The 26633-nt window shown below is 36.3% G+C and overlaps 1 protein-coding gene across 3 annotated transcripts in view; it reads right to left on the bottom strand.

Moving 5' to 3' along the window:
- LOC121422806 (PRKCA-binding protein-like) overlaps positions 1–22385 on the bottom strand; it is a 28811-nt gene extending 6426 nt beyond the window's left edge. The window contains exons 1-3 of one of the 3 annotated variants that reach the window (XM_041618010.1): positions 22220–22385; positions 2076–2316; positions 18–174 (exon numbers count right to left, since the gene is read on the bottom strand). In XM_041618010.1, the coding sequence (XP_041473944.1) occupies positions 18–174; positions 2076–2316; positions 22220–22248 (427 nt within the window). In that variant the 5' untranslated portion in view covers positions 22249–22385. Of the gene's footprint in view, positions 1–17; positions 175–2075; positions 2317–4392; positions 4495–10240; positions 10501–22219 lie in introns of those variants that run through there. The other 2 variants (XM_041618009.1, XM_041618008.1) reach the window with 2 other exon arrangements.
- Positions 22386–26633: the final 4248 nt, after the last annotated feature.

The following is a 26633-nucleotide window of genomic DNA, read 5'->3' as shown; positions in this document are numbered from 1 at the left end:
GTCCCTGTATAACTTACCGTTACAGAGAATAGCTCTACTGAGACCAAGGGCATCCGCTGTTGAAGAACTCATGTTCTCCACCATCCGATGTTTGGCTTTCTTGAGAGCAATGTCCAATCCTTTCCCTTCCTTGGTGTCTGCTTTCAGGCTGTTATAGCTGATTATCACCTCACCCTATCAAAATTGAAGAAAAGATCATATTAACATAGTCATTCTAAAGCTGAAGTTCATATCTGGCCACACTGATTTGGATGTACATGTTATGTAATATTAAACTTCCTGCAACTCTAGACCAGAGTCTCATGAAAGGACTTGTCAAGATATTTCAACAGACAATCCCTGTTTCTTAATCGACACTTGCCATAGCGCTTCTCAGCCAATCAAAGTCAAGGAAAGTTGTCAGGTGACTAATGCTGATGAAATCCTCAGATTGAAGAGTGACTTTAAAGTATGCTTAAAATTCTAATGTCTTGTCTTCCCGTTGTTGCCCACAATCATAAGAGTTGACTATTATGGCAAGTTGATGTCAACGCGTGCAGGGGATGGTGAGTTCAGAGCAATGTAGTGATGTGTAACATACCACTAGGAAATTAATTGCGACTTTTAAGAAACACTACCCCTCACCTCCTCTACATTCTCCACCTTCAACCAATTCATCTTACATGTACATAGAATCAAGTTTCACATTTGAGCTTATTTCATTCTGATTTTGAAGAAAATAGAGACATTCCAGGCAAGATAAAATCATTTTGGAAAAAGAAATGCAATAACAAGGTACATAAAGATCAGTTCATGTCAAGAGACAAAAGGGACAATGGTTTGTAAAACAACAAAACTTTCTTTTGAAGAGGTAAAACTTTCTTTTCACAAGGAATTTTTTCGGGCAGGTGAAATAAATTTATGAGCAAGTATATTCCAACTATTTAAAAATTTACTTGCCCGACCGCGAAAGCGCTTCTAAAAAGTTATGTAGCACCCTGCTCTAGTAGTGCAGTAAATTTACATGATTTGCTGTCTGATTCTGTGATGGCCATAAATATCAAATGATAGTGAGAGGTTACACTGCATAAATAAATTTCACAGATTCATCTTTTACCATATGCTCAAGGTTTGGCTCTGAATAAAAGTGGGTACATGTCAAATGTACATGTAGATTATCTAAATATATCACAATGTAATTCACATTCTACAAGAGAAAATATAGGAGTACCTGTATCAGTATGTACACTTCAATGAGAGAATTATGATGAATAAATAGGGGGATTGTACTATTACTATACATAGAGAGCATATCTTTCACAAAAAAAAATAATTCATTTAGAAAAAAAAGGGATGCTCAAACCTTGTTTGTTATTGTGCAGAGCCTAATCATATTTATTTAAAATATATTTCACTGCCATTCATAAATTGAAAAAAAATACTCGGGAATACTGTATTCATTACAGCTAGCATTCACTGGCCTAGTAGCCAAAGGTCTAGTTCTCAGAAAGTCTTACATATACTATCATGGCTAAGCCCACTTGGTCTGTTATAAATTTGGTCTATTCTCACACTTTGTCATAAAATATTTCGTATATAAACAGTTATCTATAATAGATTATTCTTAGACCAAGTGGATATTATAAGATGAAATGGGTATAACATATTCCACTGGAATTACATAAAATATTAATATTAAAATGGCTAAGTAGTACTGGTTAAACAATAATAATATAGGGTATTCATATTGCGCACATATCCACCTAGTTTGGTGCTCTAGGCGCTCCTATATTACCCGGCTAAGCTAGGCGTTCATAGCGCACACAGCTTTTTTAAGGAATTACTTCCTACCGGTACCCATTTACCTCACCTGGGTTGAGTGCAGCACATTGTGGATCAGTTTCTTGCTGAAGGAAATTACGTCATGGCTGGGATTCGAACCCATGACTCTCTGTTTCAAAGTCCAAAGACGCTACACAGACAGACTGGTAGCAAACAAACTAGGATTAAACCTTGTGGGAAGGGACCAAATGTAAAGTAGGTAACGTGGGTGTCAACCAAGTGGTAATCTACCCTGTATACTGCAGTATACATACCTTGAGAGCTTGGATCATCCGAGCCACTTCCACTTTAGTTCTTCCCTTCACAGACTTCTTGTTGACCCCTACTATCTCGTCTCCAGCGTTGAGGAGCTTGCTCTTAGCAGCAGGGGTGTTGTCAAACACCTGTACGATGTACAAACAGGGGCAGAGTGGCGCCCCTCCACCGATACTGATGCCCACGAGGTTCTGACTATCCTTCTCCAGGTGGACAGTGCCTGGAATGGCCTCCATACCCCTGAAAAGATAATACGGTAAAGGAAGGGATTTAGGATTAATCTGCATCAAAATTAAATGGCAATTGAAAAAAAAATTCTGCCGACCTTAGTATACCTTGGCCTGCTTTTATTACTAAAAATAATGAAGTCCATGAAACCGTTTCTCTGCAGATTCTACTTCTTAACTACATCTATCTTCAAGGACTCTGCAGCTTACCATGAGGTTGTCACATGCGTGTATCTTCTTGTGAGGAGTGTACGCTACTTGTATTATTCAAGGGTATACTTTGTGGAAGAAATTCATACATTATCTAATTCTGATGTACGTATGGAAAATAACCACAAATATGGTTTTGAAACCAACGTCACTATCAACAGAGACATATCGAGGAAAGAGGGAGGGGGCATATACCCAGAAACCATTTCGTGTGCAGGGCAGGAAGGGGGGGGGGGGTACTAAGCAACACACACTGAATGGGATACAGATTTCTTTGCTACCCACAGATTTAACTAAAGAGATATATGAGAAAATGATACAAGCAGAAAATTAAACTCCTCATTCAAACCCTGGAGAGTCATGCGTATACACCTGAACATGTAGTGTTTACAGAATTGCACACTTTATAAATCACAATATTTAAGGAATGCAGACAAACAACTATTGCAAACAATCCAAAGAATGCAAATATCCAATCGGGTTATCCATCATTAACCTAGGATAGCCCAAGGCAAATATTTCTATTGTTATCACTTGATATTTCAACCCGTCACACATTAGCCCTTTCATGGTAAGCTCTCCCGTACCTGTTCAAGTTCACAGCTTAATGTTATGAGCATGCATAATTCCTTACATTAAACGCAAATAAAAAAAAAACACCTTTAGAATGAATATGATGTACAATACTAGCTGTACTACAGACTATAGCAATGTTTAAATGTTGATGTAAAATAATCAGTTCCAATGCATGGGGCCTGGGCCCGTATTCCATAAACAAGACAAGCTTTTTGCTTAAGTTTGAGCAATTTGTCTTAGCATTTTGCTTGTCTAAGAAATCTTCCTTAACGACATTCTATGAACTTTAAGACACAAGTCAGACAATATGGCTAAGCCAAAGTCTCAAATTCTATGATGTCATCAGAAAATTGCAACGTCATGCAACTTTTGTCGCAACATAACAGCTGCTCCGCGGTAAAAAGTCTATGCTGCGTTATCGCATCAGAACAAATATCAAGATGGAGACTGAGAAAAAAGGAAGGCCAATTGCACCGAAGGAGAGATATTTACGCTAATAGCAGAAATAAGAGAGGGGGGAGAGATCTTGAGACCGAGGCTTAACTAGTTTTAGGATAAAGAAAAGGCATGGGCGGAAATTGCCTTGAAACCAAAACAATTGAGACAACTCATAACTGTCTTAAAGTTAGGGTAAAATATGTTGCATGGAATACACACTCTGCAGTTTTAAGAAAAGTTACTTACATGTAGCCATTCATTGTAAATGTATATCTATCTTAGTTGTGCAAAATCTCTTAGCCAAATTCCAAGACAAAATTCTTAGCCAATTCTTTATGGAATACGCATTTTGGCCATGAATTTTGTCTTCGACAGAAAATAAGACAAATGCTTAGATCTTTAACTTAAGCATGCTTATCTCGTTTATGGAATATGGGTCCTGGTTCTTTATTGCAAATTAATTCCATGACTGATTCAGGTCATGGGCTTCACTGTAGGAATTTCTTTAATACAGACTGATCATCAAGCAAAATACACATATATATCTTGATTCCAGTACAGCAAAGCAATGTACAGAGGTAGGCTATGGCTTTTCTCAAGTTCCTAATAATTCTTCATCCCCAAACCACTTCTGTTCTATCAAAATATAGTCTACATGTACATACAATTCTAAAGGTGATCTCTTGACAGTAAAACTTCCACAGGTTAACAGAGAAACTAACAACCTGATGAAACAATTTCCAAGCCTCCTTCTACCCCCCTCTCTCTCTCCCTCTAAAAATGTCAAATGTAAATGTTGGCCTTTGTAGGCCTCCACAACATTTGAAGAAAAGAGATGCATTTAGACTATCAAAAGATAAGTTACCTTGGCAAAGTGGATGACATCGTGTGTATAGAAGCTAGAAGTATAGGTTCAGTATCCCCTAAAATTTGCATCATATTTCTCAATGGCAACAGCACTGCGATCAGTTACTATTTAACTAGTTAAAGAATAAAGATAAGATCCAGGCCGCACATATCGTAACACTCTATTGTGCATGGTAAACATGATGTCAAACAATTGCTTCTTTCAAAGATACTGTACTGTATCATGATTTGACCAGAATGTACAATATAGGCTTGGGCATCACAGCCAAACAATCGAGTCTCCCAGATACTTGCCACCGGAGTCGACCCCCATAGTTCCCAGGCCCAATGCTCGAGCCCGAGGGATTCACTGTACAAGAGAACTGATTCTGTTTTTTAACCCTTTGAACCCGAAAACATGCAAATACCCGATAGGCCGAAATACGGCCTCCAGCCATGTGATTTCAAAAGCATGGATTCTAAATGTCAGGTGATCTTCTAAAATGACGTCATCTTTCTCGTACGTGTAGGAATATTTAGTCGATAATTTCAGTCAATGTCGGCAATGATTTCGGAAGGATTTAGCTTAAAAAATGGCCAAAATATGCCACTTTTTTGTGATTGCTCGTGTCGTAGGTGCGGTAATACGTGGCAAGTCACGTGCTTACTATGGGGAAGCAATTGGTATATCTCACTTTGGTGAAAACAGTGATTTTGAGCCCAAAACAGACACTAAATTTGATATTTCTGATTGTAGACTAGGTCTACGAGAAGCCAAACAACTTCAGCCGGCTCGGGCCGGGTACTAGTGGGGGGAAGGTGCCGTTGGGTCTCGAATCATGGGGGATTGTAGGAATGTGGTCGAGAATTCATTTATCATGATTATGTGCAAATAATTCAGGGTGTATGTCACCACCGCCCCAATTAATTCAGGGTTCAAAGGGTTAAAACATAGAAAAGTCCTGTTGATGTACATTCAAGACTTATAATGTAGTTGAGAATTCAAGGCTCGAACCATTGTTAAGAAATTCAGTTAAATACTGTAAATTTATTGTGCAGTTGTGTTTTATTAGAACTACACTCCAGACCACTTGTGTCATAAAGGGGGTGTGCAAGTAGACTACTCCAGACATTGGTCAGATACACACTTTCAAGGTTTCAATAACAAAAAAAAGAAACCCAAAACGTTGAGATTTGAGAAAGGGGAAGAGGGATATACCAGGGTGACCAAATGTTCCGTGTTTCAAGGGAAAGTCCATATTTCACAAATTGTCCTGCATTCCGTACGGCTGTCCGGGACGCCTTTTTGTCTTGTATTTCACAATTTCAAATCACAGATTGTGTTCATGTATTTTTCCTTCTTTTTATTTATTTTTGTTTTGTTTTGGTTGGTTAGCCTTGGATTTTTGTTATTTTATTCATTTATCTATTTTTTTTTGGGGGGGAGAGGGGGTTAAAACCTAAATCCCCCATGTACATGTATATGGATTTGATAAGTTGGCACCTTCAGCATCATCAACTTTTGATAAGACTAGAGCTAAGAAATTGTGGTCATACATGACCTGTCAGTCATTTTAACCAATTTCTTTTTTAGATTTCTTCCTTTTTTGTAAAAACCAAACAGGGCCAATTTGTATCCAAAGTAAAAAAAATTAAGATGGAAATTATCACATGGAACAGACAATAATTATAAAAAACAGTAATACGCAGATGCCTTATTTCATATCATATGATTGTTCATATTTCCATATCCCTTTCCTACAAGTAAATGTATTGTAAATTGGTGCACCAAGACCTCATTATCTGGTAAAGACTGGTAAATTCAAATTAAATTAAATCTGTTCTCTTTGCAATGTTTTCAAACAAGCAGATCATGAATGAATAAATGCATTCGAGCATAAAATTATTTTTTTGAATGTAGACGGTCAAAATTTTTGCTCGTTTCGCTCATTCACACTTTTTTCAAGATATATTTTACCCCTTACACCATGCCTGGTCTCTTCCATTATTGGGGCTCATTGCACCACTTGCATGACCTCGAAGGAAGTGTCCCGTATTTCATCTGCCAAAATTGGTCACCCTCGGATATACAAAGAAGGGATGAAAAGAGCTTGATGTGTAATCTGGTAATGCACTAGTGGAGTCGACTCCTCTCAGAACCGAAGCCTCAGGTAAAAACCGACTCTGGGAAAGCTGGAATCGCCCAAGCCTAATACAATACATGTGTTGATATCATTATAAAGTCAAATGTAGTATTTCTCAAACAGATTTCCATTGTTCCTAGAGATTCGAGTTAGGCAGATCAACTTGCAGTTTTAATACTCCATGATCCCATTTGCAAATTACATGTACCATCTTGCTGGTGCAGCAAAACGCTAAACTTGATCTTCACAAACACAACCTCTAAAGAATAAATGTTTGTCAAGTATACACAATGCATACCAGAGCTCTGGAGCGATAGACATGGTTTTCAACAAATACTATAGTCTGTTGAATTTATTGAATAACTAACGGAAACTTATTCAAACAGAGAGAGTTAAAATTTACACACTGGCAGGACCATACGGTAGCGAATACTAGCAATTAATCAACTGATTTCATACATGTATGCCCCATATGTTATTTATTAAATATAAAATGCATAAATTTCAAGTTTTTATGGTTCATGACTTATTCTTGTTTTCTTTTTAGGAACGAGTGTGAATTATTTGTGGATATACTGAAAGTACAGTAAAAGCCATTTTTCATTTTCTGTGAAAATGAAATTTCATTGATATTTTACCAAATGATATTGAGGAAAGTTGCTCACATACATGTATATGACATCACAAATCAAATAATTGAAATTCTAATAACATTTTTATTCTTTGATGGATTTTCCTAAAACATGATCTACTGAATGCTACAAGCAGGATTAATGTTTATCTTGCTGAAGTCGTCTCGAGCCCCAAAAAATAGTTTGAAAATCAACCCACAGAAGACTGAAGTGATTCATTTTTCATCTAGGTTTAATTCTGCTATAATACCAGCTTGTTTTGAAACAGATGGGGTGGATTTACATGAGACAACCAAAGCACGCAACCTGGGTTTTCACACGGATCAACAGTTCAACACCTTCAACTAAAAAGGACATAGGATTGTGACACAATCTGCGATGTGTTCATTGAGAAGAAGTGCACAAATTCAGAATTACATGTACTTGTATAAAAAGACCACGGAAAAGTAGATTCATACGTTTTGTTTCATACATAGTTGACTTTAGCAATTCACTTTTATACAGCCTGCCTGAAAAAGATGTATAGTGCAAAACAGTGCAGCCAGACTGTGTGCTTAAAGGTATTGTTTAACTTTGTGAGCAGCCGATTTAAAAAATTCTCAAACCAAGATGAAACATGTGTACAAGTGCATGTATTAGAAGTAGTAAACCCTGAAAACAACCATTATTGAGAATGAAAAGCTAGAACTACAAGGCAAACCCTGATTTTGTAAATAGGTGTCTTATAGACGCCTAAATAGTACACATAAGTTTATGGGATGAAATTAAGATGATGTTTCCGGTCAATATATATTTCAATTTTTGAAGCACTAAATAATTATTTTTGAACGCAATTTTTTCTGGGCTTCATTTTTGTAACATATCACAGACACAGGTGACAAGTGTGACCTGCTAGCTCAGATTTTTTAAGAGTCAAACCAATGTTAACCAATCACTTTAAGGTAAAGATCCCATAATGCCCTTGTTGTCGCACTTGCATTGGTTGCCTGTACAGAAGAGAATTGTTTTTCAGATTCTAGCAATATGTCATAAAACATTAGTTAGCAAGTCCCATTATATCTGTCTGATCTGATTACTGAATATGTATCGCAAAAATATCTCCGCTCTTCTGGCCAGAATTTATTAACTGTGCCAATGTCTAAAACCTGTTCATTTGTGGATCGTGCCTTTCTGTCTGCATAATCATCTGGGGGCCATCACTTGTAATTCTTCAAGACATACCGTACTTGTTCTCATATTAGATTGTTTTGTTTAGGAGAGGTATGTTGCATTGTATTTTTACATGCAGTTTTTCATTATGTTTTTATTTTTTTATTTAGAGTTTATTAGTATTAGACTAAACTACTTTTATGTAAAGCGCATAGGGATTCTGTAAAATATCATGCACTACATAAACCTTTGGAAATATTTTTCATTATTACATGTAGGTGGTCTGTCTGTGACAGATCACCTCTTAATTTCGTCAGAATTTTCTTTATTATTTATTATTTATTTTTCGCACCTGTTTGTCGCCAACTTTTCTCCGAATTGGCTACATCAATTTTGCTGAATTTTTTGTCATATATAGTCTATATCATAGAGACGCGCTACGTAGCTTTTCAATGTCTTCTGGTCATGATCACATCATCTACGCGCCATTTTGTAAAAATTCTTAATATGATCACATCAACATAACAGATCATCAAAATCAATCATATTTACATCAAATAAACTTTAGGTCAAAGGTTGTCTGTCAATGTCATCAAAGGTCATGACGCGCATGCACATGTACGCACGCGTCAAAGCAAAAAAAGATGCTTAAAATCACCTATTAATTTTGGGTACATTTACAGATCATTTTTAGCATTTCAAGATTTTGCGCACACGCACGTATGTGCACATATTTTCGTACGTAACGGTGTTATGCAGCATAAATTCGCTTTTTTTTCTATGCGTATCTATTATTAATATAATTCTGATCAAATTGATACCTCGATCAGCTCTCTACGATCATTAATGAAGGAATGAGCAACTATTAAAGTTTAGATGGGCAAAAAACATGCCTATTAAAAATTCACTGTAGCTCTTCAGAACGAACGGGGACCCCCAATTTTTTTTCATATTTTGAGTATGAATCATACATATGATTTCATGTCTCATTGGACCCTAACATATATCATGACGTCATACCACCTCGTACATGATCCTTTATGACAATTAAAAGGTATAAAGGTTAAAATTTAGCAAGATAAAACAGATTATACAGGTGTAATTACTTTTCTTCATATCACATGTACTGTCATATCATGGAGCTATTAACAGCTCTATGGTCATATATCAAAGAGACCTTTTTCACAGTGCTCTATCATCTAGCATCTTTCACAAGTATTCTATACTTAATGAACATTCAGTTGTCATCATGATGATCATATTGATCTCCATGAACATGGTGATAGTGATCATGATGGCGAGAATAAGGACAGACCACCTAATTCGTCCGCCTGACGAATTTAATATCAAAGAATACACTTCAATCTAGAATGCTCAAAATATCAATAGCACTACATGTACAAATATTCAAGAAACTTCACCTCAATATTTGCAAATATCGTTGACAAGAGTTTCGCTATAAAGGCGAACAAATAATACGCCCACCTGTAACACGGAAAATTGAGTTATGTATTGGTCAAGCAAGAAAAGTGGAAGGTGGCTACTTGACCTTTAACCTTCTGACCTTCAAATCAATTGGCTTCCTGGGATCCATACTACAGTAGTATCATACACACCAAATTACTGCGAGCCTAGGTATTAAGTTAAATTAAAGTTATCGCGTTTAAAAAGACTTCAGCAGGGTAAGATGAAAACATGCCACTGTGACCTTGACCTTTGGACCTCAAAATCAATAGGCTTCCTGGGATCCATGCTAGTATCATACACACCAAATTATATGAGCCTAGGTACATGTACATGGAAAAGTTGACAGACAGACAGACGGACACAAAGAGTGATACCATAATACATCCTTTAGGGCGCGCTCCCTGCGCATACATGTAAAAACATATAAAAGTACCCTGCTCACCCAAAGGGTATTAAAAAAGATTTATCAACTTACAGCTTATCTTCACAGGCCATGAATCCTTCAGGGGTCTTTATGACTTCCACTGGCATATTGTCTCTAATAAAATAAGTTATTTCATGGAAATAGAAACTATTGGTTCTCTGTTCCTTTTTTAAAGTTTTTATTCAGTGAATAATAAAGCAGCTATCTCACGGATGCATTTCCCATTGCTAAAAGTGCTAGAAACAAGTACCATCAAGCAAATGAATTACTTCAAACCTGAAGTATGTGATAGCTGTTCTACCATTCAGGTATGTTCAAATTCGCTAAAGTTTGTTGAAATTTTGCGACCAGATTCTAATGTCCATTCTTCAAATACAATGTTCCTCTCATAATAAAAATGTGATGATGCAGGCTTTTTATAAGCCGAATCCAGTATGATCTTGATAGAAGGATAAAAAGCTGATTATTCCTTTTAAACTCTCGTTGTCAGTTTCCCATCACTCAGGTCAGATCCACAATGCAGCTTTTACTGATCCATTATTCCTAACATAATGCAAAACTTTTAAAAGGCCTATTACGTCTTCCATTATGTATCTGCATCCAAAACAGAAGCTTCAGTGTACATTAATACATGTATGAGCATATGTACATGTAAATGTAAGCTATTAGATTACAGAGACTCTACTGGTACACAGAGGCAAACAGGACAACTTGTTGAAAAAGAAATAAAACCCTCCAATACATGTAAGAATTATTATTGTGCTGGTATGTGAAATCAATAGAAAGCTTTTCATGCAATAAAAGAGATCTGGGCTACCAGAGCGTGGCTTAATATCCTTTTCATCATACTTCCAAGGTCCCTGGTTCAGAAAGGCTTCCACTCAAACTTTGATCGACCAAGCCTAAAAGTAGCAAAGAAGCTTATAACAGACCAAGACATCTAAACAGTCTTAATATCATGGGTGAAACATGAAGTAGTATTTGCAAAGCATACATGAATTCATGTAAACAGAAATAGAAGAGTATATGTATATTAGTACAATCGCTGTGTACAAGACTTAATCTCCGACATGCACAAACCAAGACTGACATTTTTTCTTGTTATTTTACAATGACATGCAGTCGATGTGAGAACGGACTATTCTCCTTTGATATGCAAATGAAGGGGATACAATACTGGTATTGATTGGTATTTGTATGAAAATAGTGTATTGTATTTATTTCATTGTCAAATTATCTCAAGGCTTATACAGGAGGTACATGTAGGTGTGTGAATCCCCATGTACACATACATGTAGCTGTATTATGTACAACGCGAGATACATGTAAACATGTATCTCAAAACTGTGTTTTGAAAAGTAAATACAGAAACGGTACAAGAAAGAGAATGAGGTTACACTTTATATTTTATAAAAGTTATGGAAACCTATGTGAGCAGCTCCAATTTTTTAATTTTTTTTTAGCATCAGAAGTTCCAGCAATCATATTTAATTGGTAGATAATACATCATGGAAAAACAAGCTTTAAGTAACACAGGTTCTGACCTTAGTTTTACACTAGAAAAGGATGAAGAGAAATGTCATGATTGTCATTGATAACATGACTTTATGCATATTAGGCCTTCATGTACATATTTCATTAAAAAGAGTGATTAAAACAAAAATCAAAGTAAACTTGATCAATCTTTAATATTTTCTGATGTTTTGTTTGAGCCCCTTACAAAAAAAAAGAGATACACAACTTTCATATTATCCATTATTTCTAGTTTTCCTTTCTTCCCTTTTTCAAACTAAATTGTCTTTCTTCTAAATTGATTCAAATCAGAAAATGAACCATTGCTCTACAAAATAAACATATGTGCTCAAATCTGTTCGAAACTAAAGTTTCAGTTTTGGAACAAGATGTGAACCGGTAAACATTGTTCTGTAGTCACCACTAGAGGGCAGCAGTCTTGAAAATATACTTCCAGCTCTTTGAGGATGATACACTATCAGTTTTTATGTACCGGTATATATGTAAACACAGAAGTTCATTGTTCACTATAAAATGAATTTTTCATTAGTGTTGTGAGAATTTAATTCCAAAGTGTCCAGAGTATTCTTCTTCTTCTTTTCAGTGGATATTATTAAACTAGTTGGAAGTATTTGTAAGTTTATCAAATCCAGAAAATGCAATGTCATCAGACAAATGATAAAGAATGAAATTTCAATGACTTGCATTTTTACTGGTGATATTGCACCACATGATTGCATACATGCAGTACTTCAACTGTAAAACCAGGGAGTTTTTATGCATTATAAAAGGCAAATGAAAACAGAATACATGCATAGTTTAGTTATTGAGAAGTTTGGTATCTAGTGACTGATTTCACACGTTAGGGTAAGACATAATTTCTTTCTTTTTGAAAAATACAGTGTAATAATGTACTTTATATGTATTGGCCTATAACATGTATGTGTATGAATTTGAAAGAAATGTGACACATTTTTTTTCTTAACTTTCGTATTTTCATATGCCAGTCATTAATTCATTCATTTTGGGGGCATACATGCACGGTTCCAACTTCCAAGATTTTTTTGAGGGGATGCGTGTCATGTCCCCAAAATTAGGCACCCCCCCCCTCAACACAAAAAAGGCCATCAGTACAAAATGAAGGCATTTTAGGGGTGCTCCATTAGTATTTTTTTTTCAAATCCTGCCCCCCCCCTTGAATTTTTTGAGGGGATGCGTGTCATGTCCCCAAAATTAGGCACCCCCCCTCACCACAATAAAGGCCATCAGTACAAAATGAAGGCATTTTAGGGGTGCTCCATTATTATCATTGTTTTCAAATCCTGCCCCCCCCCCCTTGAATACGAGATTGGGTAGTTACATGTACATGTACTGTTTAAACTGCAGGCTGAAAGGATCAGTTAAAATTCACAAAAAATACATATAGGGGAGACTGGGGTTAGTGGGAACGCGGGGTAAGTTGAAACATTGTAATTTTCTTTAAAGCCTGTAAAATAAATTTATGCAATACTGCCCTCAATTTGTTGCTATTAATAATACAACAGTGTTGAATTATTATTGCAATAAATTGAGGGCAGTATTGCATAAATTAATTTTTACAGACGTTAAAGAAAATTATAATGTTTCAACTTACCCCACGTTCCAACTAACCCCGGTCTCCCCTAGTGTTATAGCTAATGTACATGTACAGTGGACAGCAATTGTCAGGCCCAACCAGCACAGAAGATTTCCATCCACCACTGATTTAAAATGAAAAGTGTTTCAGAACTAACTCCTTGAAAAAAGGAATTGCTTTGTGTTCACTTCCATCTTTAATCTGGTTTCATTTGCATAATTTACATTAAAGTTTTTAAACATTCTTATATTTATCATAAATATTTGTTTATTTTCAAAGATTTGCTAATGACATATTACATTAGTGTTCCTTAGTCACTTTGGGCTTTAATTTTAAGACCACTAACTCGCCTGAAAAAACTTTGTAATGCCATAAAACAGTGACCACCACTAAAATGGATCAAGCTACATGTAGAACACCAATTACTATTACATTGTACAAAAATTGTATTCACTGAAAATGAAATATTGCTACAAAAATGAAATATAAAATAAGAGCAATTCTGAAAAGGAACCCTCAATATCATTTTTGAAAGGGCTCTTCACTATAATTTTTTTTTACGTTTTCCTCCTATGGGAATGATTTTCCTTTGAATCAAATCTAGACTTACACATTTCAGCATAACAAAGTGGCATAGATTTTATAATTTACATACCGGTATATGTACATGTATGCAATACATAACCACTGTCTTGGCTCAGTTGGTAAAGCGTCCGTCTCACGACCGGGAGGTCGGGGGTTCAAACCCCGGCCGCGTCAGACCAAAAAACGTTAAAAGATGGGAGTTGCTGCTACCCTGTTTGGCGTTCAACAATTAAAGGGATAGAGCCTCGTCGACCTGGCGTTGCACAGTGGCTGCCGGGCCCACGATCAATTGGGCGAAGCAAATTTTCGGAGTATTTCATTTCATGTCTATTTCGAACAATAAATTATGAATTTTCAATTTTTTTCTTTTTTTCATAAACAACAAAATAATAAGACAAAAACTTCTTTCAACCTTGCCTTACAACTTTTTCATTTTTACTTCAAGTTAATGCAAACCTTACATAACTATGTTGCAAATATCATATTTCCACCCTTTGTCCTCTGTGTATATGAATTGTAAACATGAAAAGAAGTATTCAGGTCATTTTGCGGAAAAAATGTTCAAGAATATCAGACATGATGATGTAAGTCTCATCCAGACAGTGACTAACTCTTAAAAAGTTAATTCAAAATAACAGTTTAAAATAAGAAATAAAACATTTTCCTTTTCCCCTCCTGCTGTAAAAATGACTTGTAAGTGAGCACTATCATTCACTTTTTTTCAATATCTTCAATAGAAAAATGTATTTCAAAAATACTGAAATATCCTGACAATACAAACAGAACTGCTACATACATGTACAATTGAGCTCTGCATTAGAGCATGTAAATTGACACAGAATAGTCGAGACCTGGATAATGAGAGGTACAGTGTAAGTTAAGTTTAGTTAAATAGATTAACATCATACCACCGCCTCTGTTGACTTGTGTAACAACTTACATTTAAAATATTTAAAAAAAAACATCACATTTAACTTCACACAAACATTGCATTCTTCCACATACTACTAAGAACCACTTGTGTAAAAACAGATGGTTGGTAACTTGGTATTGATAACTTTAATGTACACAAGACTGACTGACAAGAGGCAACAGATTGATCTTGGTCTCATTTCAAGTAAAACAAATCTGTAATAGGCATTTCAGGTGATTTTTAGAGCTTGTGATAACAGCTTTGCAATTGATATGCCTACCATTGGAAAGAGGACCTCTTCCAGATCTCAGAAAAACTTTGAATTTTGAAAATTGACCCAACAAGTCATTTATGCGCAATTATGTTTCAGCAATTGGACATATTTGACTAAAGGTCAAAGGTCATTCTTTTGTTTTACTTTGTTGTGAGAATGGCAACATGAAAAACCTGACAGAATAGCATATTTTCAAACTTGTGTTCATGTTTTTTTGCATTACAGCTATGAAACTTGGCAGGATGTTAGTAGAGATATTATATTTTGCCTTGATGCATTTTTTGCATGGTCAGTCATTAATAATAACTTTATGAAATAGTAAATCATAATTTTTGCATATTTTTCAATACTTTTGTCTTGCTGGTCAATTAAAGTGGAAATGTTTAGTTGAATATGCTGTGTAATGCTGCTACATGTATTCAAAAGTATGAAAATATATTTTTGACCACCACCTGGAATATGATAAGTGCTACATTACCTTTAACTTGACCTTGAAATATGAAATCATAATTTATATTATATTTTCCCTCTAGAGTCAGTTCAACAGAAATTTCAATGCAGATTGAGCCTTATGTCATTTTTTTTAGTAAGCACATATTTTTTAACCATTGGAGGGAAATTTACATGTTATAACCTTGAACTTGATAATGAAATATGAAATCATAATTTCATGAAATTTTTCCCCTTAGTGTCCATTATACCGGATTTTAATGCAGATTGAGCTTTATTATGTCATTTAGCAGTACCGTAATAGTAAGCACACGAATTGTATTTTGTAAATATGAAATGATCGAAAGAGAATAAATGAATTGTATTGTACCAAGGCACTTTTTTAAATCTCCATATAGAGTTTTATAGACACACACTCATAATGGTAAAGTAAATTAATAGTGCATAGCAAACTCAGACAGATGTACAAAACAATGATTTTTCCTTTTTTGCTCTTTGAATCCTAAAACCTAGATTTTTAATTTTCAATTATCTTTTGGGAATGGCGCATTTCTATTTCTATATCCTTTAGTTAGTATTTATTTATTTTTTGAAATAGAAACATATTCTTTAATCAGGCATATTCAATGGGAAGGGGTATACATGTAAATGGTTTAACCGGGTGTCTGGAAAACGAAGACCGAAGACCGGGGACACATCACACTCGTGTGAAAGCGTTTGTAGTTCACGCACGAAGTGTGTACAATGCAGTGCAAAGTGTGTACAAAACACGTGCGCGGGTTAGAATGGACTTTGGACCTTGCCCCCTACACATGTTCTCCCACTGACATAACGCATGTCCCCGGTCTTCGATCTTCTTTTTCCAGACCTGTTGTTTGGTGTCTGGAAAACGAAGACAGAAGACCGGGGATCGCATCCGTCTAGCTAATATAAACTATTATTATATTCAGATCAAATTCAGGAATATTCTGATATTGGATATGTAATCAGTTATGATTGGTTGATAAGTTAATGATTAATTGTAAGGATATCGTTATCAGCTAGGGCATAATTAATACATAACAATTATAACGTACATAATTTATTTCACCCACGGAATTCAGCCATTGCAATTCTCAAAACTGTCATAAAAATGAAAACTTGCATACAATACACCTCATACTGCGCAATCACGTACAAGCAGACTCAACTGGCGTTTGCAACTATTTTACTACCATTGACATTACGCATGTCCCCGGTCTTCGTTTTCCAAACCTGTTGTTGGGTGTCTGGAAAACGAAGACAGAAGACCGGGGATCGCATCCGTCTAGCTAAAATAAACCATTATTATATTCAGATCAAATTCAGGAATATTCTGATATTGGATATGTAATCAGTTATGATTGGTTGATAAGTTAATGATTAATTGTATGGATATCGTGATGTGAATGATAATTGATTGAGCAATATATGGCGCTCAGCTCAGCTGGCATTAAAATTTTACTACCATTGACATAACGCATGTCCCCGGTCTTCGATCTTCGTTTTCCAGACCTGTTGTTGGGTGTCTGGAAAACGAAGACAGAAGACCGGGGATCGCATCCGTCTAGCTAAAATAAACCATTATTATATTCAGATCAAATTCAGGAATATTCTGATATTGGATATGTAATCAGTTATGATTGGTTGATATAAAGTTAATGATTAATTGTATGGATATCGTGATGTGAATGATAATTGATTGAGCAATACATGTATATGGCGCTCAGCTCAGCTGCCATTAAAATTTTACTACCATTGACATAACGCATGTCCCTGGTCTTCGATCTTCGTTTTCCAGACCTGTTGTTGGGTGTCTGGAAAACGAAGACAGAAGACCGGGGATCGCATCTGTCTAGCTAAAATAAACCATTATAATATTCAGATCAAATTCAGGAATATTTTGATCTTGGATACGTCATCTGCTATGATTGGCTGCGGATAAGTTATGGTTATTAATATCGTTATCAGCTAGGACATAATTAATAAGGATACATAACAATCATAATTAACGTACATATTTAACCCATGGAATTCAGCCATTGCAGTTCTCAAAACTGTCACAAAACTGAAAACTTGCATACAATACACCTCATACTGCGCAATCACGTACAAGCAGTCTCAACTTAACTGCCGTTTGCAACTACCATTGACATTACGCGTGTCCCCGGTCTTCGGTCTTCGTTTTCCAGACCTGTTGTTGGGTGTCTGAAAAACGAAGACAGAAGACTGGGGATCGCATCCGTCTAGCTAAAATAAACCATTATTATATTCAGATCAAATTCAGGAATATTCTGATCTTGGATACGTCATCTGCTATGATTGGCTGCGGATAAGTTATGGTTATTAATATCGTTATCAGCTAGGACATAATTAATAAGGATACATAACAATTATAATTAACGTACATATTTTACCCAAGGAATTCAGCCATTGCCGTTCTCAAAACTGTCATAAAACTGAAAACTTGCATACAATACACCTCATACTGCGCAATCACGTACAAGCAGTCTCAACTTAACTGCCGTTTGCAACTACCATTGACATTACGCGTGTCCCCGGTCTTCGGTCTTCGTTTTCCAGACCTGTTGTTGGGTGTCTGAAAAACGAAGACAGAAGACTGGGGATCGCTTCCATCTAGCTAAAATAAACCATTATTATATTCAGATCAAATTCAGGAAAATTCTGATATTGGATAGTAATCAGTTATGATTGGTTGATAAGTTAATGATTAATTGCATGGATATCGTAATGTGAATGATAATTGATTGAGCAATATATCGCGCTCAGCTGGCATTAAAATTTTATACCATTGACATAACGCATGTCCCCGGTCTTCGATCTTCGTTTTCCAGACCTGTTGTTGGGTGTCTGGAAAACGAAGACAGAAGACCGGGGATTGCATCAGTCTTGCTAATAATAAACCATTATTATATTCAGATCAAATTCAGGAATATTCTGATATTGGATATGTGATCAGTTATGATTGGTTGATAAGTTAATGATTAATATTGTATGGATATCGTGATGTGAATGATAAATGATTGAGCAATATATCGCGCTCAGCTCAGCTGTCATGAAAATTTTACTACCATTGACATAACACATGTCCCCGGTCTTCGATCTTCGTTTTCCAAACCTGTTGTTGGGTGTCTGGAAAACGAAGACCGGGGACATGCGTAATGTCAATGGTAGTAAAATAGTTGCAAACGCCAGTTTAAGTTGAGTCTGCTTGTACGTGATTGCGCAGTATGAGGTGTATTGTATGCAAGTTTTCATTTTTATGACAGTTTTGAGAATTGCAATGGCTGAATTCCGTGGGTGAAATAAATTATGTACGTTATAATTGTTATGTATTAATTATGCCCTAGCTGATAACGATATCCTTACAATTAATCATTAACTTATCAACCAATCATAACTGATTACATATCCAATATCAGAATATTCCTGAATTTGATCTGAATATAATAATGGTTTATTTTAGCTAGACGGATGCGATCCCCGGTCTTCTGTCTTCGTTTTCCAGACACCCAACAACAGGTCTGGAAAACGAAGATCGAAGACCGGGGACATGCGTTATGTCAATGGGAGAACATGTGTAGGGGGCAAGGTCCAAAGTCCATTCTAACCCGCGCATGTGTTTTGTACACACTTTGCACTGCTTTGTACACACTTCGTGCGTGAACTACAAACGCTTTCACGCGAGTGTGATATGTGTCCCCGGTCTTCGTTTTCCAGACACCCTGGTTTAACCACTATAAAAAAAATGAAAGAAAAAATTAAAAAACAACAAAAGTAATGGGGAAAAAAGTGTGAGAAAAGTCCTTTCCTTTATTTGCCAAAATGTTGGAAAAATTCACATTTCATATCAATGAAATGCCTTCCCAAAGTATTAACTTTCTCAAGAGTGGTTTAAGAAGTCATTCATAAACAAGAAAGAAACTGTCTGTATAATATTGGCTAGAAAAGACACAGCTTCGAAAGAAACCAAGTATCAACATCGAGCCTTGCGGTATATCATCTGAAAAGACATTTCTTAAGCAATATGAATATGGTAATTGGTATGAAAATTTATATGCAAAGAGGTTTTTTTTTTGGTCCATACAGGTAAAAAAATATTTATGGGTCCTCAAAAGTCAAACTTTTTCACTCATACGTGGAAGAAGGGAAGGAGAGCAAAGTCATGGCAAATTTTATTTCTGTATTCCTCAGGCATCAATCAGAAACTGCACGTAGCAATCCAGTACATGGATGCCACAAATTTGCACACAATAAACATTCTAAAACAAAACAAGAAATTTCATGTTATCAACACAGGGCTGGCAGTTTCCCACCAAGACAGGAAACACAAGGAGAAAACTTTTATGCCATGTATTTAAAGGTCAAGTCTACCCCAGAAAATGTTGATTAGAATTTATAGAGAAAAATTAAACAACCATAACCCTGAAAATTTTATCAAAATCGGATATAAAATAAGAAAGTTATGAAATTTTAAAATTTTGTTTATTTTTCACAAAACAGTTATGTGCACAACTCAATGATATGCAAATGAGAGTCGATGATGTCACTGACTCACTATTTCTTTTGTTTAACCACAAAGTGATAAACAATGATAATTCCACATATTCAGGGAGGAAAAAACTATTTTAAATTCTTAAATACAATGAGCAGAAAATCAAAATATGCCATATTTCATAAAACAAAATATAAAAGAAATAGTGGGTGATGTCATCAGTTCCCCCACTTCCCTCATTTGCATATTGACCAGGATGTGCATAGCCCGGGGGGGGGGGGGCCTCTTACATTGACGAGTGGATACCATGCGCGACCAAAAAAACACGTAAAAAGGATGTCTTTTTCACGATAGGGCACGTTACGTACGTAACGTGATAAGGGTGTCAAAAACACAAAAATAATGAAAAAAGGGTATCTATTTCGCTAGGAAAATTACGTGTTTAGGGTCGAATTTGCGGGGAAGATAAAACAAAATTAAAATGTTTTATAAAGGATGTCCTTTTTGCCCCAACACTTCGTGTTTAGAGTCTGATTTGCACGAGGTGTAGAAGGTGGGGTCGTACTAAACCAAATAAGGTAAAGCCGACGACCGAAGGACCCGTAACAATAAAACATTCCTGTACTTGTTTAGGGGTTCATTTCAGGGAATATTTGCCAAGAGTATCGTTTTGTTTCCAAAACTTGTTAAGGGTAGGGTTTCACACGCCAATACTTATTAAGGGGTGCATTTTCAGAATATGGAAATTACGTGTTTAGGGTGCTTTTCGAGACCCCAGGCCATGGTCGCGCATGGTATCCGCTTGTGAATGGAAGTGGCCCCCTGGGGTGCATAGACCCTACATGTATAACTTTTTTTTGTGAAACTAAGCAAAATTTTAAAATGTCATATCATAACTTTCTTATTTATTTTACATCCGATATTAATGAAATTTTCAGTATTCAGTGATTGTAATCTTCTTTTTCTTCAAATCTATTTTTTTGATGGGGTGGACTTGCCCTTTAAAATATATGAGGAGGTACAGGGAAATTCTCCTTTTCCACCCATCTTTGAACTTTTCTTTGGCTAGACCAAAAGCTTCAGTCTCTGTATTTTGGTTGTTCCGCTGAACTGCGTTGGCTCGACTCACCAATACATAGACTGAAGAGATGTTGGCCCGTAAGTACAGCCAACGTATCAGCAGTAACGTTAGATTTAACATTCGCTTGAAACCCGATTTGTGCCGCTGCTTTGCGCTTGTAGATGTGCATGCGTTTGGAACTTGTCGCTCGCACTGATTGGCCAGGATATTGAAAATTTAATTGGAAAGCCTTGATAAAAGCACAACTTGTTGAACGAAGGGGCTAGCAACACACGGCTGCCACTTTTTCCTCTCCAGCAGAAAATTCAAAATATAAGGAATAAATTATTGGTATTAATGTATAAATAATTATGATACTTTCTTAGAACTTTAATAGTATCAAAAGAAAGATTAGAGTCTAACGAAAAATAGTACGCCTTCGTTCAAGATAATATAATGTCATCAAGAATTTTAAAACAAATAAAAATCTAGATAAAACCCGGTCTCCCGAATTGGTGACCTGATTTACCCAACACATGCAGGCTCGCACTATACCGTAAGCATGGTAAGTGACTTAAACACTAACAGTAACACACTACAGTCGCTCGGTGAATGGGGATTATAGTAAAATGTCAGAAATTGTGGCGGCATACTCGTGATATAGGAAACCACCGTTCACTTCATACAGCAGCGCTTTATTCAGTCACACGCACGGTTCCCTAGGCTATTTCCACCTACAGCTCCATTCACTTTGTACACAAGTGTGCATACACAAATCTACGAGTGGTTCCCAAAACCACGATTTGGCCGAAATTGTTAAATAAATCCAAAGAAATGACAATTATTCCTGTCTATTCTTTAATTGGCACGCTTAAAAAAAGTTCAATGCATGAAGTCTAGATATAAATTCCTTTCCTAGCGTGGCGCGAGCAATCTTTCAAGCACGCAATCGCTGTACAGATTTTCACGTTTTCGTGATAGAATAATAAGAATTGCACATAAACTAAATCGCCGATTTTAGACGTCGTTTGTGTGGGTGACTACACTACTTTATATTGCACTTTTCGGATATTTTTAAGGTACTTACATCCTGTCTTCTTCTAATTCAAAGTCCATATTTCTTCTCTGGCCGCTTTCTATCTAGACAACTCAAGACGCACTGAAGAAAGTCGGGTTTTTTTCACTTTTCCATTGATGTTGCGAACAGCTGTTCGCGACAAAGAGACGGCCGACGTACCGTATGTACGATGAACATATCAAAAGAAAATCAGTGGCACGATAGGTTGATTGGCGGTATGCTTGAATTGACTCTCGGCCTCTCGGCTAGAAAAAAAAACCCCGGGGCGGGGGAGGTCAAATAAACTGCTTTACGCATGCGTGCCCCCCCCCAAAAAAAAACGCATTTAAAGGGGTGTTTTTTCAGTTTTGGAAGCGGGCCACTCGTTAAGGGTATAAGAAACACCGATCAAGAAAAAGGGTGGTTTTGAAAGACTGGTCAATCTATGGGGTCAATCGCGGGTTCAAACGTTTTTAAGATAAGCCCTATGTTTGTTTTTTTTTTAAAGATAGCCAGACGTGATTTGGGTATGTTTTTCCCCCGAGGTCATATTCTGGCGACAATTTGTTTAGGAGCCAAATTGTGTAAATTTTCGGACCGGCGAAAAACTTGGTTTAGGGCCTTTATTTTGCACACAGACAAAAAACTTGTTTAGGGGGTGTTTGGAAATAATTTGGCCACGCATGTGTACAACAATACATTTGACTGCCTCCCCCTCCGGGCTGAATGAAAAAAAACGAGATGTCGAGGCATAAAGAACCATAAAGATATAGGCATATATTAATGCTTTGAACCCTAAAACCCTATTATTTTCATGATCGCAAGCAGGCAAAAACCAAAAGCGAAAAGTGGCATTTTGCAGGCCGAGCTAGAAAATGACGATCCCGCGGATGATGCTGATGCTCCATTATATTAGCCCCTAGCTACTTTCTGACCATGGAGCCGGGTAGCAGCCCCTCCCACCCTAATCCTGCACGTACTAATTGTGTATTAGGTTTGTTGGTTGGTTGGTTGGTACTGATTTTTGCAAATCCGTCAAATTTTAAAAACATATTGCTTTGATTATATAGGAATGGTTTTCGTTGTGATTTTTTAAATAACAATTCCCTCACCCTGAAAAACAAAAACCATGCATGTGTGCATGTATACTTGAGTTTAGATAGATTGGGTTTCCGAAGAAACTGATCAAACTTTACAAGGGCACCGCACCCCGGCACTGCATGCACAAATTCCACTCAGTAAAAATTGATAATATTTTTACACACTATACCTTCATAATCTTTATAAGCTGCAGCACCAGGCGCGGTTCTAGACTTTTTTTTTGGGGGGGTGGGCTTCCAGGACCAGGGGAATTGAGAGTTTTTCTACGTTGGTTTATTCAATACCATGAAAATGACCTACTGTGGATAGCCTTTACCAAGCAGATTGCCCCCCCCCCCCCCCCCGTATAAACAAATATCTCTAAAAATGCGAGATGGTGTAGCAAGCGAACGAAACAAAAATCACGTTTTCAAAATGCTTGGCAATTATTCACCTATATTATGCATCAGGGGCCAGATGGGTGTTAGAGATGTAGATGAGGGCTTATTTAACGATAAAGGAGGGGAAAGAAGGCGTTTTTAAGAAGTTGAATGTATAGGCTCCTAGATACAGAACATGGCAGGAGATGGGGCTTTATAATGTCAATATACAAAATATTGCGAGGGAATTTGGGGACCAGGGAAAAACAATTGTAGTGAAACCTATCACTTTATGAACTTCCAAATAAATGTGCATCTGCAATATCGTTAAATTACTGAATGGGATATACTCAACATGCATATAGGCTGCAAAAGAATACTATCCAAATCTAATGTCTACTGCCCTGATGGAAAACACAAAGTCTACACAATAGAGTATTGTAGAGAATACAGTTGCTTCTATTATGGGACGGGGGCAGGGGCGATCGCCATGAAAATATTGCGGATGCAGCAAACATATCGATTTGGACAAAACCAGTTTTCGGCTAACAATTGCTTATATAGGGTCAAAATAATTATGTAACTACCTTCCTACTTCATTGAATCAATTAGCCTTACTGTTTATAGAAACAAGTTGAAGACAGATTTACTGAAGATATATTCAGATCGCGAATGCCTGCTGGTTATATCTTATCTAAGACTTTTTCCCATATGCACAGATTTAATAGAGCTCTGCTAATTTTGCAAATTTTTCTTCCTTTTTTCCTCTTTTCTTTCTTCTTTTTGAATTTCAAATTCTTATACTTTAGATATATTATCTTTAGAATTTGTTTGCATTGTGCATTTCCACTTTTTTTAGTGTATCTTTTGTAAATATGTATATCAGTACTTTGGTTATTTACCCCAATTTGTTTCATACTTTTTTGCTTGTTCTTGATTGATTAAGAAAGTTTATAACATCATGGTGGCCTATGGCCCACAAGCTAAGCTTCTTAGTAGGTCACCACGTTTCTTTTCTATTTTGTCTCACATAGATGCTGATATAATGTTCCATAATAATGTAGTGCTTATTCTGTGATTATTTACTCATAGAGAACATAGAGATTTATACTTATACATCTCTATTTGTATTTACTTTTGTTCTTTACTTGTATTGAAATGATTTACTGATGTTGTTATCGGAATTGAAAAGAAATAAAGATTCATTCATTCATTTGCCCTGCCCAATAATTTTGACAAAAATGTGCTTGAAAAAAAAACAACTGAAAGCGCTATAAAACCACCAAAATACTATTAACCATATAAATTCGGTGTGCTTCACGTGCAAAATTCTGCATCATCCCGGGCATTATCATTTGGCGCGCACATCGAGTGCGCCGAAAATTACTTCCTCTTGCCTTCCGAAACATGGATCGGCACTCCTGACTCTAAACTATATGTTTGGTTTTAACTAAGTTTAACCGCAATAAGGAAGTATAGCCCGTAAGCGACAGAGCCATATTCTAAAATATATATATATATCCACTGAATGACAAGAAATTCGGAGCGCAGGACAGGTTTAGAGTCAAAATTTTAATTTTATGGCAATAGTATTGTTATATTCGATTCGCAGTGGGTATAGCGGGGGTAAAATATATAGGGAGGTCAGTTTGGAAAAAGAAAAGTTGCAAGGCAGTCAGTAATATTCATTTTATTCTAGTGGATGTTTCTTCAAGAATAAGGACTCCATAGTACGGCATGCATGTGCATACTCTAGAAATATGGTCCTGATAAAGGCTTTATATAGAAGCATGTACCTAGGAGTGGGTTCATGATAGGAGTAAAAAAAATTCTTGTGCATAAAGATAAACAAATCTTCTTATCAGATTGGCTTTTAATTGATCTTTGCCTGGAAAAGAAATGTTGGTCAAAACTAAGCTTTGTGTAAATGATCATGTCTAAATCTTTATTGGTTTCAACTTGTGATAGATCATGTGTGACATTGTCATGTGTTATTGTGTAGCCATTATTCCCATTAAATTCATCATTCTTTTTTCCAATTAATAAGTACACAACATTTATCCGGTTGGAACTTTAGTTAGTCACTTGGATCAGACCAGGAAACAAGACGATCTCAGTCTGCCTGTAATAACTCGGCATCATTGTCATTCTCTCCATGATGTTTTATATATATCTTCGTATCATCTGCAAATAAATGAATATTACTTGACGAAATCTGATCTGGCAAATCATGTACATCACAAAAAGCAGGCCCGGGGCCCGAGGTGACTCCCTTGCGGAATTCCGCTAGTAACATCAGCCCATTGGCAGGCACCATTTACACAAACACGGTGCTTCCTACCGACTAAAAAAAATCTGACCCACTCACATATTCCTGAATTTGGCTATTTGCCTCTGGTTTGACAATATGTACAAAAAATTCAGCTCACGCTTCGCGTTCGCATTGTTTGTTTAGTGAGAGAGGGCCGTATCATGATCGCAAAATTTGCTCATAATGTCCCTTTTTATAGGTCTGAATATACATTATGAAAAATACGAGACATTTGGCTTCCTCCTGCTCGTACGCACGGGCGTCCGTCGATATAACACATGATATTTTTATGAAAATATGCACCCTTTTTCTTAAAAGTTGATGGAGAGGGGGAAAAATTAATCGTATCAAGTCGGGGTATTCAGTAATGAGTACAGGAGAAACTATATTTCACTGATTTTTATGATTCATTCCATTTGATTAACTCATCTATTCGTGTTTTGGGGCTAATCTTTCCCTTACGCATTGCTTTTTGGCAGAAGTTCTATGGAAAATGCACCTTTTTTCACACAAACTTTGAGACACTCTGTATTCATTCCCCCATTGCTCGAGAATGAATGGGCAGTTAACGACGGGGTTAAAGATTTATTGAGGAACGGAATGTATATTTTATGAAAATTAAAGCCATTTTCCATTGGATATCTTCAATACGTGTTTTTTACTAGATGAAGTT

This window comes from Lytechinus variegatus, chromosome 10, assembly GCF_018143015.1.
Source record: "Lytechinus variegatus isolate NC3 chromosome 10, Lvar_3.0, whole genome shotgun sequence".
Classification (NCBI taxonomy): Eukaryota; Metazoa; Echinodermata; class Echinoidea; order Temnopleuroida; family Toxopneustidae; genus Lytechinus; species Lytechinus variegatus.
Note: the sequence above shows the minus strand (reverse complement) of the source record. Positions and strands in the feature narration are given on the sequence as shown.